Source organism: Somniosus microcephalus, chromosome 21, assembly GCF_052327205.1.
Source record: "Somniosus microcephalus isolate GS21.2 chromosome 21, FLI_Smic_1.0, whole genome shotgun sequence".
Lineage (NCBI taxonomy): Eukaryota > Metazoa > Chordata > Chondrichthyes > Squaliformes > Somniosidae > Somniosus > Somniosus microcephalus.
In genome coordinates this window covers 56,241,801-56,262,902 of record NC_141007.1, presented here as the reverse complement: position 1 = coordinate 56,262,902, position 21,102 = coordinate 56,241,801, and the positions used below count along the sequence as shown (strand labels likewise).

General features: G+C 45.6%; 1 protein-coding gene across 1 annotated transcript in view; it reads right to left on the bottom strand.

Moving 5' to 3' along the window:
* Window positions 1-21,102, bottom strand: part of gaa (alpha glucosidase) — a gene marked incomplete at its 5' end in the record, with an annotated part of 56,057 nt that overhangs the window by 7,345 nt on the left and 27,610 nt on the right. Inside the window, 7 exons of the mRNA XM_085964107.1 lie at window positions 722-870; window positions 2,707-2,858; window positions 10,847-10,980; window positions 12,123-12,240; window positions 12,477-12,561; window positions 14,362-14,475; window positions 20,120-20,230. Of these exons, the coding sequence (XP_085820233.1) occupies window positions 722-870; window positions 2,707-2,858; window positions 10,847-10,980; window positions 12,123-12,240; window positions 12,477-12,561; window positions 14,362-14,475; window positions 20,120-20,230 (863 nt within the window). The remainder of the gene's footprint in view (window positions 1-721; window positions 871-2,706; window positions 2,859-10,846; window positions 10,981-12,122; window positions 12,241-12,476; window positions 12,562-14,361; window positions 14,476-20,119; window positions 20,231-21,102) is intronic.

The following is a 21,102-nucleotide window of genomic DNA, read 5'->3' as shown; positions in this document are numbered from 1 at the left end:
TTTCCCATATTGAGCTCCACCTGCCATAATTTTGCTCACTTACTTAATCTGTCTCAGTCCCTTTGTTCTTCATCATCCCATCTACACTACTTACTGTGCCTCCTAATTTTGTCTCATTGCAAACTTGGATATAAAAGTTATCCAAGTTAGTAGTATATATGGTGAAAAGTTGAAGCTCCAGGAACACTACTCATCACATCTCGCCAATCAGAAAACAAACCCTTTATTCCGACTCTCTGTTCCCTACCTCCCAACCAATTACTGACACAAGTCACAAGGTTACCTCCAATTCCATGCGCTCTCATTTTTGCTCATCATCTCTTGTGCAGATTGGAATGTTATATTAGTCACTCAGTCTAAATCTGGGTGAACAGTGCTGGACCAATGGAGCCTCACGACACTCAAAAAATAATCTTCACCCAAAATTAGTAGCATTACCAGGCAAAGACATGAAAACTGTTAAAAAGGAGGGTTGTGTTCCAGTTGCAACCTGAATGGTAAAATATAAACATTAGGTTTCTGATGACCCAAATTTTAGCTTTGGAATCAACCAATAGAGAAAGTTTGAAGTTTGGATTAAAATGTGACTGGATCATCTAAAACAAATCCACAGGAAAAACAAGATTGGAAATAGTTTCAACCTGTCCTCGGGTAAGGCTACTATTTCCAACCTCGTTAGTGTGCAGATACTTTTACACACTGTACTAAAAAGGTAACATACTCAAATGACAGCGGCCGAACAACCATCTCTCCAGCAGCGTGGGCTTTGTGGAAAAGTGTATAAAGGAAAGGCAGCAGCATGTATCTCGTGAAGAGAGCTTTCCGCATTGCTGACTGCGCTGACTCACTGAAGACATATGGTTCCTGAGACTGAAAAACAAAACACACCTTTACAACTGGTATTCACATCTAGGGGTAAATATTCCATTTGTGTCAAAAACGGACGCACAGAGATCCTGAATGAACAGGCCTAATATTGGGCCTCAAGCCGCAATATCATTGAGCCAGTGAGCTGTGGACTGTTAATGGGCATCCACAGCCAGCTTTCCAGAGTAGAGGCCTTGAAGTTCGGGCTGCTGCATTGCCGGCAGCAGCCCTCAGGCAATTGCTTAAAGGCGACCGGGACCTATTATTTTGCCTACACCAATATGGTGGATAGCGCATTTTCGGTTCATGAGACTGTACTTGATGCCTGCCTTATTAGAGGCTTGGGTGCCCATTTAACATCCAAAAAATTGGCGCAGCACCATCAAATTTCTAAGCCTAGTCTCTGTTCTGAACTTTTACTCGTTTTCTTCCTCAAGGCCTCTCCCCACTGTGCATTTACCTTCAGGTGGTAGTGGGGCAGAGGGGCATCGAGCCTCGCCATGACTCCTGTCACAAATGCCATTCTGCTTTAACAAAATGAAAGCTTTAGGTTGCAAACAAGTTACATTTACACTCATCCAAATTTTGGCTCCTAGCACCAATTCTTCTTGTCTCATGCTTCGTCGGCTCCTACCACTGAGGTCTTTACCTCAAAGAGGAGGAAACCCTGCATTGTTTTCTCTTGCTTTGTGATAAACGATGCTTCCACAGTCATGAAGCTGTTATTGACAGCTGAGAAAATGTCTGTAGCCTGGATGGTGATGGCTCTCAGTGAAGAAAATTGCAGAGGCGAGAGCACTAATGGGATTTGTGGGAGAACTCCTCACCTTCAAATTGCACTATTTAGTTGCATATACCAAACATTAAAAAAAGTTTTCTGCTGGTGCATTACAGTGGCCTGGAATTTGCGGTTGTAATGACGGCAAAACTGTCACCGCTCGCCGTCATTACTTTGTAAATCTGACAGCAACTTCTGGCACCTGCACATGCGCAGTTTGCACTTCAACTTTGTACGCATCATTCTCGCTGTTAAAAACCAATGAAATTGTTAAGCCTTGTTTAATCAGGTGTAACTGAGTTTTTAACAGCATACGAAGTCATAATTACTGCTAAACAACCTTTTTGGCCCTATAACAATTTTACAAGTGTGGTGTCTCATTCCCTCAGAAGAACATTTGAAAATTACATGATTTTTAAAATAATAATTCATTTTTTTTTTTTTTTTTAAGTTTATGATACTTCAGCTTCTACCTAAATCCCATGTGTATGTCCCAATCTTTATTTTGCTTTCTGTACAATGATTAAGATGTGAATTATAATCCTTGCTTTTTGCTTCCTACTTTGCTGTCTGTGGATATTCTTCAATTTGTTTGGCTGATCAGCCTGCCTGCTGCCTACACTGTTGCTGGATGCCACAGATGGCGCCAAATTCAAAGTCACATTGGAATAGAGGAAATCCACGCTCTCGAGCCCGCTAAATCTTTGTGGTCAGCTTTCTTGAGGTCAGCGGCAAGCGATGTCTCTTTGCCGCTGACCATAAAATCCAGACTGGTGTTTTCATTTCATGGAAAAATGATTAGTGCTGTACCAAATATATTACCAATTAAAAGAAAACACTCGGTAAACTTCTACTTCACATGTCCTTTTCCATTAACAGAGGCCACAGATATATCTCTGAGCATTTTTTCACATGCTCTACTGCTGGACAGAAATCCAACAATTAATCTTTTAATGTCACTCTGCATTTTACAGTATTATATATTCAATGTCTTAAAATAAATAACTAAAATTGTACTCGTTAAGCCAACTTCAGTATTTACTAGTTTCTTAAGTACTAACCGGCTGATTCTTGTCATTGTGATTCCGCATAAACGGGTAGAATGATCCGAGTTGTGTCCAGCGCACACACAGTTCTTCATTGGTGCCCCAACGGAAACCACAGACATCCGCTCCAACAAGAGGAACCCCATACATGTTAAACAGCATTATTGCTGTGAAATACACAAGAAAATGCACAAAGAGTTTTATATTTTTGATCTTTCACATTACATATTTCAAATTTAAATTGTACAATAGATTACCAATAAATAGTATGACTATTTTAATGAAAAGTTAAAAAAATCATAGGCTGCAATAAAAAGGCTGTGTTCTGTGGTGGCTTAATAGCCACAGCATGTTGGACTTGCAATGTGTTCGACCACACATAGGTTTGTATCTTAAGTTTCTCCACAGTGGGGATACAATGAGGCAGCAGGAACGAAAAAAACCCACAAAGAGAATCATCCTGCACTTCTCTCATGCACATCCTAGTGGCCAGCATAGAGCAGCACAGGCAGAGGCTGAGAGCACATGCCTGGTCCATCAGTCAGGAAAGTTGCTTGGTTCATAGGTTCCAAAGAGGAAAAAATCAAAATGATGAAAAATAAAAGATTTGTCCTATATTCTGTTGAATACAAACTTTTCCCCTCAAGAGTCTTCTAGCCAGATGTGTTGTAGAGACAGTTCTCCTATCTCTCTGTTGGCCAGGATATCTATATGGTTCACAATAGTATTAATTTTCCTGCGACATGTTTTGATACTGTAGACATTAGAAAGGCACATTTAAATCTTACTGCTAAATGTTGAACAACAAAACAAAACTTCAAGAATGACTAAGTGCTTCCCCCCCCCAAACACTTCATTTATTAGAGGTAGAATCATAGAAAGGTTACAGCACGGAAGTAGGCCATTCGGCCCGCCGAGCCCATGCCGGCTCCCTGCAAGAACACCTCAACTAGTCCCACTCCCCCACCCTTTCCCCGTAGCCCTGCAAATTTCTTTCCTTCAGATACTTATCCAACTCCCTTTTGAAAGCCATGATTGAATCTGCCTTCACCATCCTTTCAGGCAGTGCATTCCAGATCATAACCACTCGCTGTGTAAAAACGTTCTTTCTTACGTCGTCTTTGGTTCTTTTGCCAATCGCCTTAAATCTGTGTCCTCTGGTTCTCAACCCTTCTGCCAATGGGAACAGTTTCCTTCTATCTACTCTGTCTAGACCCCTCATGATTTTGAACATCTCTATCAAATCTCCTCTCAATTTTCTCTGCTCCAAGGAGAACAACCCCAGCTTCTATCAACGTAACTGAAGTCCCTCATTCCTGGAATCATTCTCGTAGATCTTTTCTGCACCTTCTCTAAGGCCTTCACATCCTTCCTAAAGTGTGCTGCCCAGAAGTGGACACAGTACTCCAGTTGGGGCCGAACCAGTGTTTTGTACAGGTTCATCATAATTTCCACGCTTTTGTACTCTATACCTCTATTTATGCAGCCCAGGATCCTGTAAGCCTTTTTAACTGCTTTCTCAAGCTGCCCTGCCACCTTCAACGATTTATGCACATAAACCCCCAGGTCTCTCTGTTCGTGCACCCCTTCAGGATTGTACCATTAGATGTCCTCTCATTTTTCTACCAAAATGTATAATTTCACACTTTTCTACATTAAATTTCATCTGCCATGTGTCCACCCATTTCATTAGCCTGTCTGTGACTTCCTGAAGTCTATCACTCTCCTTCTCACTGTTCACTATACTTCCAAGTTTTGTGTCATCTGCAAATTTTGAAATTGTGCCCTGTACACCCACATCCAAGTCATTAATATACATCAAGAAAAGCAGTGGTCCTAGAACCAACCCATGGGGAACATCACTGTATACCTTCCTCCAGTCCGAAAAACAACCGTTCACCACTACTCTGTTTCCTATCACTTAGCCAATTCCGTATCCATGCTGCCACTGTCCCTTTTATTCCATGGGCTTCAACTTTGCTGGCAAGCCTATTATGTGGCACTTTGTCAAACGCCTTTTGGAAATCTATGTACACTACCTCAACTGCATTACCCTCTGTGGTAAACCACTTTTATCGTTCACTATCGTTACACTATGGTTATCACTGTTATATCGTTACACTATGGTTATCACGGTTTACACTGTTGTATCACTACACGAGGTCGCCTCTTGTCACGCTGTTATACCTGGGCTGACCACTGCTGACTCCGCCCATGGCTCCACCTACCTGCCCAGGTATAAAGGTGGTCGACTGGCTGGTATTCCTCCTTGTTGGATCCGATCACCCACGAGGGTGGGCTCTGTTATTTAGCCAATAAAAACCTATAGTTACTTTCTTAACTCGTCGCTTTTCATTGGATGAATTGATAGGTATATCAATTTTATTGGCTAAATTTTAAAATGTCGTTACCTGAGCAGCCAAACGACCAGTCAACGGAGCAGCCAAACGACCAGTCAGACGCCCAGCTACAACAGCCACAGCAGCCGGCCTGGCTGCGAGCCCTCCGACCACCGTACCTGGATCTAAACCCACAGGCAGCAAACTCAGCCCTCGACTTCGAACACTGGCTGAGCTGTTTCGAATCCTACCTGGGAGAATCCGGCGTGCCTCAGAGATCCAAGCTAAGAGTTCTGACCGCCCAAGTGAGCCCTAAAGTATTCGCACTCATCCGGGACCTTACTACATACGAGGCCGCCATCAACCTACTGAAACAACAGTACCGGAGCCCGGTAAATTCCATGTATGCCAGACATCTCCTAAGATCCCGCCCGCAACAGCCAGGAGAGTCTGTAGATGAATTTTTACGGGCGCTACAAACACTCGGCAGGGACTGTGACTTTAAAGCGGTGACGGCGGCAGAAAATACTGAAGATAATATCCGCGATGCCTTCGTGAAAGGCCTGCGGTCCGACTACTCACGGCAAAGACTGCTTGAAGCAAAGGACCTCGACCTGAACACAGCTGCAGCCCTCGCTCGCTCCCTAGAAGTGGCCCATCGGGACCTCGAGGCGTACTCCAGGTACTGTAATTCGCGACCCTGGGACTCGGGACCGACCCCGGCCGCAATACCCCTCGCAGCGCCGCCCCTGGGACCTACCTCAGCGTCGGCGTCCCGGACCCGATCGGGACCGCCACCCCCGGTACCGGCTGCGACATCGGACCCCCGCGATCGGGCCGCCGGCTGCTTCTTCTGCGGCCAGGCGAAACACCCGAGGTCGCGCTGCCCTGCGAGAAACGCGACTTGCTCCAGTTGCCAGAAGAAAGGCCACTTCGCTAAGGCCTGCAGAGGGAGAGCCACAGACACCAGCAGTGCCTCATGCGAGCTGTGGGGGCGGCCATCTTTCATCAAGGCCACAGATGCCAGTATCCCCTCGTGTGAGTCGTGGGGCGGCCATCTTTGATCAAGGCCACCGACACCAGCAGTGCCACATGTGAGTTGTGGGGGCAGCCATCTTCTCCGCCATCTTACCCCACCTCGTGGGCGCCGCCATTTTACCCACCACACTCGACCGCCACCTCGCCTCCAGACCCGACCACCGCCTCACCCGCAGACTACAGCAGCTCGCTCAGCCATACACTAGCCTCCGTCACACTGGACCAAGCTCGCCCGCATCACCTGTCCAAGTCCATGATGGACATCGAAGTAAACGGCCACGCCACAACCTGCCTGTTCGACAGCGGAAGCACGGAGAGCTTCATCCATCCAGACACGGTGAGCCACTACTCCCTCACTGTCCGGCCAACGCGCAACCGGGTCTCGATGGCGTCTAGGTCCCACTCTACAGACATCAGCGGCTACTGTGTTGTGACCCTGTCGGTTAGGGGCACGGAGTATAAAAATTTTAAACTTCTCGTCCTGCCCCAACTCTGCGCTGCCGTCCTACTAGGGCTGGATTTCCAATCCCACCTTCAAAGTGTCACTCTAGCATACGGTGGACCCCTCCCCCCACTCACAGTCGACAACCAGCAGCCTTTAAACCGCCCACCGCGTACCACCTGCGGCCTATCCACCCTCAGGGTCCCGCCTCCCTCCCTGTTCGCCAACCTCACCCGCGACTGTAAACCCGTCGCCACCAAGAGCAGGCGGTACAGCGCCGGGGACAGAGCTTTTATTAGCTCTGAAGTGCAGCGCCTCCTGAAGGAGGGCATCATCGAGAGGAGCAACAGCCCCTGGCGCGCTCAGGTCGTAGTCGTCAAGACCGGCGATAAAAACCGCCTAGTCATCGACTACAGCCAAACCATAAACCGGTACACCCAGCTGGACGCATACCCCCTTCCCCGCATATCTGATATGGTCAATCAGATTGCACAGTACCGCGTATTCTCTACCATCGACCTTAAGTCGGCCTATCACCAACTCCCTATCCGCCCTGAGGACCGCCAGTATACCGCCTTCGAGGCGAATGGCCGCCTCTACCACTTCCTGAGGGTTCCCTTCGGCGTCACCAACGGGGTTTCGGTCTTCCAAAGGGAGATGGACCGGATGGTTGACCAGAACGGGCTGCAAGCCACGTTCCCCTATCTAGATAACGTCACCATCTGCGGCCGCGACCGGCAGGACCACGATGCTATTCTGGAGAGATTCCTCCGTATGGCCCAGCGGCTGAACCTCACCTACAATAAGGAGAAATGTGTGTTTAACACCTCGCGCCTTGCCATCCTCGGCTGCGTAGTAGAGAACGGAGTCATCGGCCCCGACCCCGAAAGAATGCGCCCCCTCATGGAGCTTCCCCTCCCCCACTGTCCAAAGGCGCCGAGGAGAACCCTGGGGCTCTTCGCCTACTATGCCCAATGGGTGCCCAATTATGCGGACAAAGCCAGACCCCTCATGAAGTCCACCTCCTTCCCCCTGACGGCAGAAGCGTGCGCAGCCTTCTCCCTCATTAAGGGAGACATTGCTAAGGCCACAATGCACGCGGTGGATGAGTCTATCCCTTTCCAAGTGGAGAGCGATGCATCCGACTTCGCCCTGGCCGCAACCCTTAACCAGGAGGGGAGACCAGTGGCCTTCTTCTCAAGGACCCTCTAGGGCCCCGAGATCCGACACTCTTCGGTCGAGAAGGAGGCCCAGGCGATCGTGGAGGCTGTACGACGCTGGAGGCATTACCTGGCAGGCAAACGATTTACCCTCCTCACCGACCAACGTTCGGTCGCCTTTATGTTTAATAACAAGCTGAGGGGCAAAATCAAGAACGACAAGATCTTGAGGTGGAGAATCGAGCTCTCCACCTATGATTATGATATCTTGTACCGGCCTGGTAAACTGAACGAACCCCCAGATGCTCTATCACGAAGTACATGCGCCAGCGTGCAAAGTGATAGACTGCAGACCCTCCACAACGACCTCTGCCACCCCGGGGTCACCAGACTTTACCACTTCATTAAGGCCCGCAACCTGCCCTACTCCATCGAGGAGGTCAGGACCATGACCAGGAACTGCCAAACCTGTGCCGAATGCAAACCGCATTTCTTTAGGCCGGACAGAGCAAGCCTGATCAAGGCCACCCGCCCCTTCGAGCGCTTGAGCATCGATTTTAAGGGGCCCCTCCCGTCCTCTGACCGTAATGTGTACTTCCTCAACATTATTGATGAGTACTCCCGTTTCCCCTTCGCCTTCCCCTGCCCAGACATGACCAGTACCACGGTCATCAGATGCCTGAACGACCTCTTCGCCTTGTTCGGGTTCCCGAACTATATACATGGCGACCGGGGCTCCTCCTTCATGAGCGAGGAACTTCGCCAGTTCCTACTAGTGAGAGGTATTGCTGCAAGCAGGACCACCAGCTACAACCCCCGGGGGAACGGCCAGGTGGAAAGAGAGAACGCGACTGTCTGGAAGGCCGTTCTCTTAGCCTTAAAGTCTAAGGGCCTCCCAACCTCTCGCTGGCAGTAAGTCCTCCCGGCAGCGCTGCACTCCATCCGGTCACTGCTTTGCACTGCCATTAACGCCACCCCCCATGAACGAATGTTTGTTTTCCCCAGGAAGTCGACTACGGGAACCACGCTACCAACTTGGCTGACCTCTCCGGGGCCCGTCTTGCTGCGAAAGCACGTGAGGGCCCATAAAACGGACCCCCTGGTCGAGAGGGTGGACCTCCTGCACGCCAACCCCCAGTACGCCTATGTGGCATACCCAGACGGGCGGGAGGACACAGTCTCCTTACGAGACCTTGCACCCTCGGGCACCCCTGAGACACCACCATTACCCCCCACCACTCCCCCAGATCCAGCCCAGGTAGACGGCATGCCGGAACCCCACGAGCCTTCGCCGACCACGCAGACACCAGCATTAACGTCGGATACTGCATCACCGCCGCCGCTGCTGCGACGATCAGAAAGGCTTACGAGGCCTCCGGACAGACTGACATTCCCGAACTGGTAGTACACTTCACCCCGCCGGACTCAAATCTAAACAAGGGGTGAATGTGGTAAACCACTTTTATCGTTCACTATCGTTACACTATGGTTATCACTGTTATATCGTTACACTATGGTTATCACTGTTGTATCACTACACGAGGTCGCCTCTTGTCACGCTGTTATACCTGGGCTGACCACTGCTGACTCCGCCCATGGCTCCACCTACCTGCCCAGGTATAAAGGTGGTCGACTGGCTGGTATTCCTCCTTGTTGGATCCGATCACCCACGAGGGTGGGCTCTGTTATTTAGCCAATAAAAACCTATAGTTACTTTCTTAACTCGTCGCTTTTCATTGGATGAATTGATAGGTATATCACCCTCATCAACCCTCTCTGTTACCTCATCAAAGAATTCAATCAAGTTAGTTAAGCACGATTTGCCTTTAACAAATCTGTGCTGGCTTTCCTTAATTAATCCACACTTGTCCAAGTGACTGTTAATTTTGTCCCTGATTATTGTTTCGAACAGCTTCCTCACTACCGAGGTCAAACTGACTGGCCTGTAGTTGCTGGGTTTATCTTTACACCCTTTTTTGAATAATGGTGTAACAATGGCAGCACGGTGGCATAGCGGTTAGCACTGTTGCCTCACAGCGCCAGGGACCCAGGTTCGAATCCGGCCTCGGGCGACTGTCTGTGTGGAGTTTGCACATTCTCCCCGTGTTTGCGTGGGTTTCCTCCGGGTGCTCCGGTTTCCTCCCAGTCCAAAGATGTGCGGGTTAGGTTGATTGGCTATGATAAATTGACCCTTAGTGTTAGGGGGATTAAATACGTGGGGTTACGGGGATAGGGTGGGATATGTGTCGGTGCAGGCTCGATGGGCCGAAATGGCCTCTATCTGCACTGTGGGTTTCCTGTGATTTGCAATTCTCCAGTCCTCTGGCACCACCACCCCCCCGTATCTGAGGAGGATTGGAATATTATGGCCAGTACCTCCGCAATTTCCTCAGCATCCTAGGATGCATCCCATCCGCTCCTGGTGATTTATCTACTTTAAGAATGGCCAGCTTTACTAATACCTCTTTATCAATTTTTATCCTATCAAGTATCTCCACTACCTCCTCATTCACTATGTCTACGGCAGCAGCCTCTTTCTTGGTGAAGACAGAGGCAAAGTATTCATTTAGTACCTCAGCCATAACCTCTGCCGCCATGCATAGATCTCCTTTTTGGTCCCTAATCGGCCCCGCCCCACCCCTCCTCTTACTACTTTTTTACTATTTATATGCCTATAGAAGACTTTTGGATTACCTTTATGTTGGCTGCCATTCCATTCTCATATCCTCTCTTTGCCCCTCATTTTCTTTTTCACTTCTCTTCTGACCTTTCAATATATAGCCTGACTGCTATTCCGTGACTCATGCTGGAAGTGCGCACTTGTGTGCATCTAGTGAGGGCAGGATCAGACTTCAATGTGATGCCATTTGTAGCTGAATAGCCAGACACCACTCATCTTCACACAATAATAATAACCAATTGCTTAAAGATGAAAGTTGGTTGATTAATCACACAATTGACGCGATCATGGTATTATGTTAACTGACTGAAGGCAACACAACTATTGGAATGTAAAACTATATTCTAACAGTTATACATTTTGAAAAGGATGCAAAACTCCATAAATAAAATCAGAAGTGCTGGAACAATCAGGTCAGACAACATCCCTGGAGAAAGGGAGGTAGTGTTAATGTTTCTGGTCGATGACAAAACTCCATGCATGTTAATTTCTGTACCTGGGATGGTGTAATACATGTCATTCCAGCTGCTTGAGATATCCCCTGTCCAGTGTCCAGCATAATGACCATGACTGGGGAATGTGGACCGTGAAATCACAAATGGACGTTTTCCTATCACCTTGATCAAAGCACTAGATATAAGAAAGGAGACAACGTTAAAACAAATGGTGGCTTAAAATATGCATCCACTGACTACCACCAAAAAAAAACGAATATTATTTTCAAATGATAGATGGTTATACTGAAACTACTTGTGCGCCTATCTCTCTTCTATGATGCATCAACCTCACTTTAAAAGAAGTTGCACAAGCCAGTTCAGTAATGGGCTTTAAGATTAGTAGGCAACACAGAACACCCACTGTTGGTGTTGGCATCCCTCTGCCAAACTTACCTTGTCATAAAAAATTAGAATCTAGTCACTGGGCTCTACTGGAGTCAGTGCTTTTATACTCCTTGTGCGGCCCCTCCTTAACCTCACTTTTAGAGCATCACCACTGCACAGATGCAATCATATACAACAACCACACATACAATATCATACAGATACTGTACCTGCTGTGAGGACATTGCTCTGAGATTTGGAGAAAGATGAAGCAGCCAGGGAATGTCCCAGAATTACTGGACACTCGCAGCTTATATTCCATACCAGGATCTGATAAGAGTCAATCAGAGGCGTCAGACATGCATCAGTAAGCAAGTAGAACAGTGATAGATGTTGTGATCCAAAATAGACTCTGGAGCAATGTGTTGGCTCTGGCTTTGAGACAGTAGCCAGCATGCTGCTGATTCACGATCAGGAGTTCTGCAAATGACGTGCTTAAGGTATCTAAAGAGTAGCTGAACCATTCAGACGAGGAAGTCCCAATTTGGTCAGTTGATCTGAGCCAGAGCAATGGTACAGGTGCTACAATTGACATCAGTGCCTTGGGTTAGGGAGGGGAAACATCTACCAAGCTTTCAGCTCCTGACTGCTATTCAGTGACTCATGCTGGAAGTGCGCACTTATGTGCATCTAGTGAGGGCAGGATCAGGCTTCAATGTGATGCCGTTTGCAGCTGAATAGCCAGACACCACTACATCTTCAAAGCTCACATATGAAGAATAACCAATTGCTTAAGGTACGGGAGAACAACCAGCAACTGAGTTCAACATTTTTTTTTTGTCGAAAACTTTAAACATATTCTGCACCGTTTTCAAAAAGCCTTGTCCTGCTACACAATAGTGCACCCATGTCCAGTAAAAATAATGTATGGCTGTTTCAATTGTCACTCACTCATGGGAAGCAATGGCCTCAGTCAACCCATACAGGTTGTGTAGGTTATAATGTAATGACAGATACTGTTTTCCAGACATACACACTGTGCGAGACCTCAGATTTCCTCCAGTCACACCTGCAGCAAACAAACAGAAAACACAGTCATTTTCATAGTGAGCTGATGAAATTCTTTCCCACAAAACTCAGAGATCCAAGCACAGTGTAGCAAAACGCAGAACATAGCAGATAAACCAGCATGTACAAAATGCGAGAGAAAAAACCTCAACAAGTACTACAAAGAAATGGTACAGAAAGCCGGTTAGGAGGAAGTTGAAAGACATTTCTTGCTTTTATTAATGAATTAGCTTTTACCTGGTACATAAGGAGGATTTTCTAAATTGTTGTCTGGACAGCCATTTATTGCTCCATTAACAAAGTTGGATGGTTCATTCATATCCTGTGAAACAAACAGTTTATTTTTTATTTCTTCAGCATTGTTAGTTTAAAAAAAAATTGATCTCAGTCAGGCCAGACAGGTGCATCTTCCTCCGCATCTTTTAAACCATCCCCACTGAGGGCTGGCTTATGGCACCCCTCCCACGCTGCATCCTCCACTAATAATCTGTACTTCAAACATGCTCGATTCTCTAAACCTACAGTTTGTGCCACCTGTTATATGTACATTTTTCACAAATAAAGACAAACTACAATTTTGATACAGCTCTGTCCTAAATAAATCCGCGTGTTGAGCATTTCAGTTGCCTTTCTTCTGAACTCGAATCTTCAAGTGTCAACTGTGGCTCAGTAGGTAGGACCCTCGCCGCTGAGTCAGAAGGTTGTGGGTTCAAGTTCCACTCCAGAGACTTGAGCACAAAAAGCTCGGCTGACACTCCAGTGCAGTACTGAGGGAGTGCTGCACTGTTGGAGGTGCCGTCTTTCAGATGAGGCGTTAAACCGAGGCCCCGTCTGCTCTCTCAGGTGGACATAAAAGTTCCCATGGCTCTATTTCGAAGAGGAGTAGGGGAGTTATCCCCGGTGTCCTGGCCAATATTTATCCCTGAACCAACATCACAAAAACAGATTATCTGGTCGTTATCACATTGCTGTTTGTGGGAGCTTGCTGTGCGCAAATTGGCTGCCGCGTTTCCTACATTACAACAGTGACTACACTTCAAAAAGTACTTCATTGGCTGTGAAGCAATTTTACTGTGGTGGTCGTGAAAGGCGCTATAGAAATGCAAGTTTTCTTTTTCACAGTAATTCTTGCAGTATACACAAGCTGAGGTAATAAACCAAGGTTTATGATCATCTAGGTTTAGAAGACTTATCATTTTAACTATATAAAGTAATTCAGTTCAACATACTCTCTTGTTCCAAATGGTTTTTCACCGTCCCATCAGACTTGGCTGTACATAGCTGAACACACATGGAATGACCTTGTAGTATGGGCTGCACTCATGCTACACTATTACAAGTGGTGAAAGCAGTGCCATTTTAAATACAAAAGTGTGACCAGTTTTCTCAAAGCAAAATGTCTTCAATATTTCAATGTTACCATTAACAGTAACAGACTTTTATGCGACTGTAACAGAAAATGGAGTAGAGCTTGGTTAACTGAAGGACGGGACTAGTTGTACATTCTCAGTTCCCCAGTACTGCTCATGCGCTTGTATTTTACTGCTTACATACAGTCTACTTCTGATAATTCAAAGTCATTTCGTATATTAAAATATTTGCATTAAGTAATGCAAATAACACAGCAAAGTTGAAATTTAGTGTTAAAACAATTTGAATTACCATATATTTTGAATTAAGTAACTTCAAATTAAGACTGCATATTGAATATGAACTTTAAAGTAGCACATTGTACAGGAAACTTTCTGGTATCCGGCACGGACGGGACCGAGCTGGTGCCGGTCTATCAACAATGCCGGAGAATCGAGCGCTATAGTTAAAAGATACGGAGCTCAGCGCTCCGTCTAAAGCAACAAACCCTGCTTCAAAACAATCAGCACAGCTTGCAAGCGTCTCTGTAGCTTAGCAACAGCTTCAGTTAGACGCTTGCACAGCCAGAAATGAGTAAAAAAAAGTAAAAGTAAAAAAAGTTATCTGAACCGACTCCTGAATTTTGCCGGTTAACCGACATTTCCGGTTATTTAGTGGCCGGTTAATCGAAAGTTTCCTGTATTCACTTTGCACAGCTTTAACAATCCTTTCATAACAGTACAGGATTTTTGAGTTTAGTTCGCATACTTACAATCCACATCCCATCAAATGGCACTTTATCATGAAACTCCTTAATGTTCTCGTACCACCAGGCATGGGTCTCTGGGTTTGTAAAATCTGGGAAGGCAGTTGGACCAGGCCAAACCTAAATAAAATAGATCAGACCATAATTTAAATATGCTTTCGGAGACACGATGGTGTGGTGAGTTCAAATCCAGTCCAGGTTGCTGGGATAAGAGTCTGTCTGCTGGTTGTAACGTGAAATGAGTTTGGACAGTCTTGCGTTCAGTTTGTCATGAAAATGGGCTCCAATACAGCACTATTTGCAATTTTACTTAGAGCGATCAAAGGATGGTGCGAGAATTAAAAAAAAAAAAAATCACATTACATTAACGGGTGCTCACCTGAAATTGTGGCTGAGGCACATTGGTGTGACAGAGTATAGGGGAAATTTACACTGCATCAAATCCTTTCGATACCTAGGAGTGCTTAACGATAACACTGTTCTATTCTACACTCATTTTATTCTACCCGAAATTAAACTTCAGGTTTCCTGTTCCTGACCCTCATCACAGGAATCAGGATAAACTCGTTCTTTATATTAAACTGCTCTCACTACTGTTTTTGTGCAACTCTGATGCTCATTTGTATGTCTCCTTATACAGTTTTAAAAAGATAAGATTTTAAAACATACATCTCCAACTCAGATGCTTTATGATGATGATGTCTATTGTATAATATTATCTTAAAGGGATTGTACTGGGAAGATACGCACTCAAATACAACTTCACAATAAGCTGACTGCATAATCACAACTAATGACTAAAGGTTAACGGAGTGCACTTGTACCCAGGCACAGGTACTGAATTAGCAGAGTTTGAAATTAATCGTCCTTTCTCACAGATGAATAAATGTTTTGGTTGAAGGTGGTGTTCCAAGAGGTATTTAACATACTTTTTTTTACGGTGCTTTCAGTAAAGAAACTTTTTTCCCCTAGAGGTTGGTAATTTTTTTTTCCAGTTCTTCATGTGAAGGTGATTTGGTAAAATAACACGGTCAATGTCACTTGCAATTTAGTGAAGTGCAAATGGAAAAATTAAACGTATCGAGTGATAGAATCTTACAGCACAGAAGGATCCATTCGGCCCATCGTGCCTCGGCTGGCTCTTTCAAAGTCCAATTTAGTCCCACGCCCCAACTTTCTCCCCAAAACCCTGTAAATGAGTCCTCTTCAAATACATGTCCAATTACCTTTTGAAAGTTCCTATGGAATCTGATTCCACCACCCTTTCAGGCAGTGCGTTCCAGATTATAACAATGTTGTGTGTGAAATAATTTCTCACTTCCCCTCTAGTTCTTTTGCCAATTAATTTAAATCCAGGACCTTTGGTTAGCGATAGCTAGCCACAGCAAACAGTTTCTCCCGACTTGCTCTATCAAAACCCCTCATAATTTTGAATTAGGTCTCCCCTTAACCTTCTCTGCTGTAATGAGAACAATCCCAGCTTCTCCAATCTCATCACATAACTGAAGTCCCTCATCCCTGGTAAATCTCCTTTGTACCCTCACCAAGGTCTTGACATCCTTCCTAAAGTGTTTTGTACAGAATTGTACACAATACTCCAGTTGAGGCCTAACCAGTGATTTGTAAAGGTGTAGCATGACTTCCTTGTTTTTGTGTTCAGTTCCCCTATTTACAAAGCCAAGTATCCCATACACTTGCTTAACTGCCTGATCAACTTGCCCTGCCACCTTTAAGGATTTGGGAATATGCACCTCGGGTCCCTCTGCTCTTGCACCCCCACCCCCCTTCAAAATAGTACCATTTCCCTCCGCGACACCCTGGTCCACTCCTCCATCACCCCCAACACCCCATCCCCTTCCCACGGCACCTTCCCGTGCAAGTGTAGGAGATGCAACACCTGCCCTTTCACCTCCTCCCTTCCCACCATTCAGGGCCCCGAACACACCTTCCAGGTGAAACAGCGATTTACTTGTACTTCTTTCAATTTAGTATACTGTATTGGCTGCTCACAATGTGGACTCCTCTACATTGGGGAGACCAAACGCAGATTGGGTGACCGTTTAACACCTCCGTTCAGTCCACAAGCATGACCCCGAGCTTCCGGTCGCCTGTCACTTTAATTCTCTGCTTCACTCCCACTCTGACCCCTCTGTTCTCGGCCTCCTACACTGTTCCAATGAAGCTCAACGTAAGCTCGAGGAACAGCAACTCATCTTTCGCTTATGCACTTTACAACCTTCTGGACTCAACAAAGAGTGCAACAATTTCAGACAATAACCTCTTCCCCCATTTTTTCAGATGGCAGCCATTGATGATTCTGCTGTTCCCATTTACACCTCTTCTAGACCCATCTTTTGTTTCTTTACGTGTCTTATTACCATCTCCTTTGCCTTGTACAATCGCACCTTTCGTCATTTAATCTCTGCTGCCTTCCACCCTTCACAGACCTTCCCTTTTGTTCTTTCCTCCCCTCCCCCCTTTCCCTGCCTATTCACTTGCTTAAAACCTTGTTATATCTCTAACTTTTCCAGTTCTGACGTAAGGTCATCGACCTGAAACGTTACCTCTGTTTTCTCTCTTCACAGATGCTGCCTGACCTGCTGAGCATTTCCATCACTTTGGTTTTTATTTCAAATTTCCAGCATCCACAGTATTTTGCTTTTGTATTACCATTTAGATTATACTGTCCCTCCAGGTTGTTTCTCTCAAAGTGCATCACTTCACACTTATCTGCCACGTGTTTGCCCATTTCACCAGTCTGTCTATGCCCTCCTGAAGTCTGCTACTAGCCGACTCACTATTTACTACGTTGCCAAGTTTTGTATCATCCGCAAACTCGAAATTGTACTCCCTATACCCAAGTCCAGGTCATTTATATATAACAAGAAAAGCAATGCTCTTAACACTGACCCCTGGGTGACCCCACTGCATACTTCCCTCCAGTCAGGATAACATCCGTTCACCACTACTCTCCGCCTCCTATCCCTTAACCAATTATGTACCCAAATTGCCACCATCTCTTTAATACCATGTGCTTCTATTTTCCGAATGTCTGTTACGTGTCACTTTATCAAATGCCTTTTGAAAGTCCATATATACACATCTAATAATAATAATTCAACTTTATTGTCATTGTACAATGCACAAGTACATGAACAACGAAATGTGATCTTGCAAGCTCCCACGAGTCCAGTACAAATAACATTAAACGTAAATAGCACCGTCCTGGGAGAAGCAAAGCCGCTGCGTCTGTGCGCGCCGCCATTCCATTTCCACCATTCCTCCTGTCTGACAATCTTCAGCCCAACGCCCGGGCCTGCTCACCAGCCGCCCCTCCCGGGGCTCCTTCTGTGACCTTCTCACCAACCGCCCCTCCTCGGGGCTCCTTCCGTGACCTTCTGCACCTGGTCTTCCCTGATGGTCACCCCTCCAGGTACTAACCAGGCCTGGCTCTGCTTAGCTTCCAACCATCAACCCTCTCTGTTACTTCAGCAAAGAACTCAATCAGGTTAGTCAGACACGATCTGCCTTTAACGAATCGTGCTGGCTGTCGCTTATTAACCCATGTTTCTCCAAATGAGAATTTATTTTGTCCTTGACGATGGTCTCTAGTACCTTTCCCATCACCAATGTTAGATGGATTGGCCTGTAGCTATCAGGTTTATCCCTCTCCCCTTTTTTGAACAGGGGTGTAACATTTGCAATCCTCCAGTCCTCTGGCACCACTCCCATATCCAAAGAGGACTGAAAGATTGTGGTTAGAGCTTCTTCCGTCTCCACCCAAGCTTTCCTCAGCAATCTAGAATGTATCCCAACTAGACCGGGTGACTTGTTAACTTTGACTGATGCTAACTTATTTAGCACCTCCTTTCTATCTATTTTATCCTATCCGATATCTCTACTCCCCCTCTCTACTGCGACATTAACGTCATCCTCTTCTTTTGTGATGACAGATGCAAAATAGTCATTCAGGACCTCAGTCATGCCCTCTGTCTCCACAAGAAGATTTCATTTTTTGTCGCTAATCGGCCCCACCATTCCTTTTAACTATCCTTTTACTTTTTGTATGTTGATAAAAGATTTTTGGGGTTCCCTTTTATGTTACCTGCTAATCTTTTCTCATACTCTCTCTTTGCCCTTCTTGTATCCTTTTTCAATTTCCCCCTTTATTCTGCCTGGTGTTCTACTGTATTCTGTATCAGACATGTCAAAAATCTCCTTTTTCTGTTTTATTTTAACCTCTATTTCCTCAGTCTAGCTGTGGATGCCCCATCTTTCCTCCTTATGGGAATATGCTTGGTTTGTACCCAAAGTATCTCTGCCTTGAAGACCTGCCATTGCTCATTTACTGTTTTCCTGGCCAATCTTTGTTTCCAGTCCACCTGTGCTAGATCCCTTCCCAAATCATTGAAATTGGCTCTCTTCCAGTTGGATATTTTCACTTTTGATTTTTCATTAATCCATAACTGCTTTAAACTTAATTCTATTATGATCACTATTACCCAGATGTTCTCCCACTGCAACACACTCAACTTGCCCTACTTCACTCCCCAGAACTAGACACAGCATTGCTTTCTTCCTCGTTGGGTTAGAAACATACTGATTAAGGAAGTTCTCCTGTACACATTTTAGGAGTTCTTCACCCTCCTTGCCCTTTACTCTGTTTTTCCCCCAGTCTACATTAGGGTGACTGAAGTCCCCTACTATTACTGCTCGCTTATTTTTACATTTCTCTGAAATTTGCATACAGATTTGCTCCTCTATCTCCTTCTCACTATTTGGAGGACTATATTAAACACCCAGCAATGTAACAGCTCCTTTTCTGTTCCTTAACTCTAACCAAATAGATTTAGTCTTTGGACCCTCTAGTACATCATCCCTCTGTAGAACTGTATTATCCTTAATCGATACAGCCACCCTCTGCCCACCCTCTTCTTTCCTTCCCTATCCCTCCTGAATACATTGTAGCCAGGAATGTTTAGTTCCCACTCCTGCTCATGTTTAAGCCAAGTCTCTGTTATAGCCACTACATCTTAACCCCATGTAGCAACTTGCATCTTTTTAAAAATTTGTTTATGGGATGTGGGCGTCACTGGCAAGGCCATCATTTATTGCCCATCCCTAATTGCCCCTGATAAGGTGGTGGTGAGCTGCCTTCTTGAACCGCTTTAGTCTGTGTGGTGAAGGCACTCCCACAGTGCTGTTAGGTAGGGAGTTCCATGATTTTGACCCAGCGACGATGAAGGATCGGTGATATACTTCTAAGTCAGGATGGTGTGTGACTTGGAGGGGAACTTGGAATTGGTGGTGTTCCCATGCGCCTGCTGCCCTTGTCCTTCTAGGTGGAAGAGGTTGCGGGTTTGGGAGGTACTGCCGAAGAAGCCTTGGCAAGTTGCTGCAGTGCATCTTGTAGATGGTACACACTGCAGCCACGGTACGCTGGTGGTGGAGGGAGTGAATGTTTAAGGTGGTGGATGGAGTTCCAATCAAACGGGCTGCTATAACTCGTCAACCTTATTTGTAACACTCCTCGTATTAACACACATGCATTCCAACACCATGCTAGCCGGATTTACTTCTTTCCTCGATCTAATTCCTGCTCTTTCTACATTATTCTTTGTTCTGTTGCTGTTTGTCCCTCTTAGTTTTCTATGCACCTTGTCTCTCCTCTCTGCTGCTACGTCCGGATACCCATCCCCCTGTCAAATTAGTTAATTAATTAGTGTCAAATCCAAACTGCTCATTGCTGCTGTGCTGTACTGACCTGTCCTATTAATGGTTGGCCGGTTTCATTTTTGATGAAGACACCTCTCTTCACACCGTTGTCATATGGTTTGTATTTCCCTGCTGTCTGTGTACTGCTGATGCCTGGATCCTACAGTAGAAAGCAAAAAACCATCAGTGTTCCGAATGCTTGAAGGAAAGTGAGTGAGAGATTCACTGCAGATACGCAACCCAACTTCAAAACAAGGGGGCAAACAATGTACCATGGCATGTTAAGAAATAACAACAGAAAACGCTGGAAAAACTCAGCAGGCCAGGCAACTTCCGTGGAGAGAGAAACAGAGAAAACGTTTCAGGTCGAAGACCTTTCGTCTGACGAAAGGTCTTCGACCTGAAACGTCAACTCTGTTTCTCTCGACACGGATGTTGCCTGGCCTGCTGAGGTTTTCCAGCGTTTTCTGCTGTTATTTCGGATTTCCAGCATCCGCAGTATTTTGCTATCGCATGGCATGTTAAGAGGTCACCGAGACTGCGTGGACATTAGGCAAGGGCAAAATTGCCTGTAACATGGCTGAATAACGGGTCAACTCTTAATAGTCTCGGTTCACACACGAAGAATGGCCACCTGGTTAATGTACCAGAGAGCAGCTAGCATTCACAGAATTGTACTTCAAGAGCAGAAACATTTTTTTTGGTTGGGGGAGGGGGGGGGACGGAAGAGGATGGAAAGGAGTACTAACACACTGCATCACAGAATGCAGTGTGTATTTCATTTAAAAAAATGAAAACAGCGCCACATTCTTAAAAAAGATTTGCAATCCGTCACTCTTTTTGATCATAAATCTAATTTCTAATATGTTGACATCTCAAGTTCATAATATAGGCAGAGAGATCATAAAGGTGGCACCAGGAAGTCTCTTGTCTCCCCTGAAGAATCAGCAATATTTTACACCCTGAACTTCTTTCACCTCATGCATTATATAATTAATAGAAAAAATTCCAAAACTGGAAAAACGTTACAAC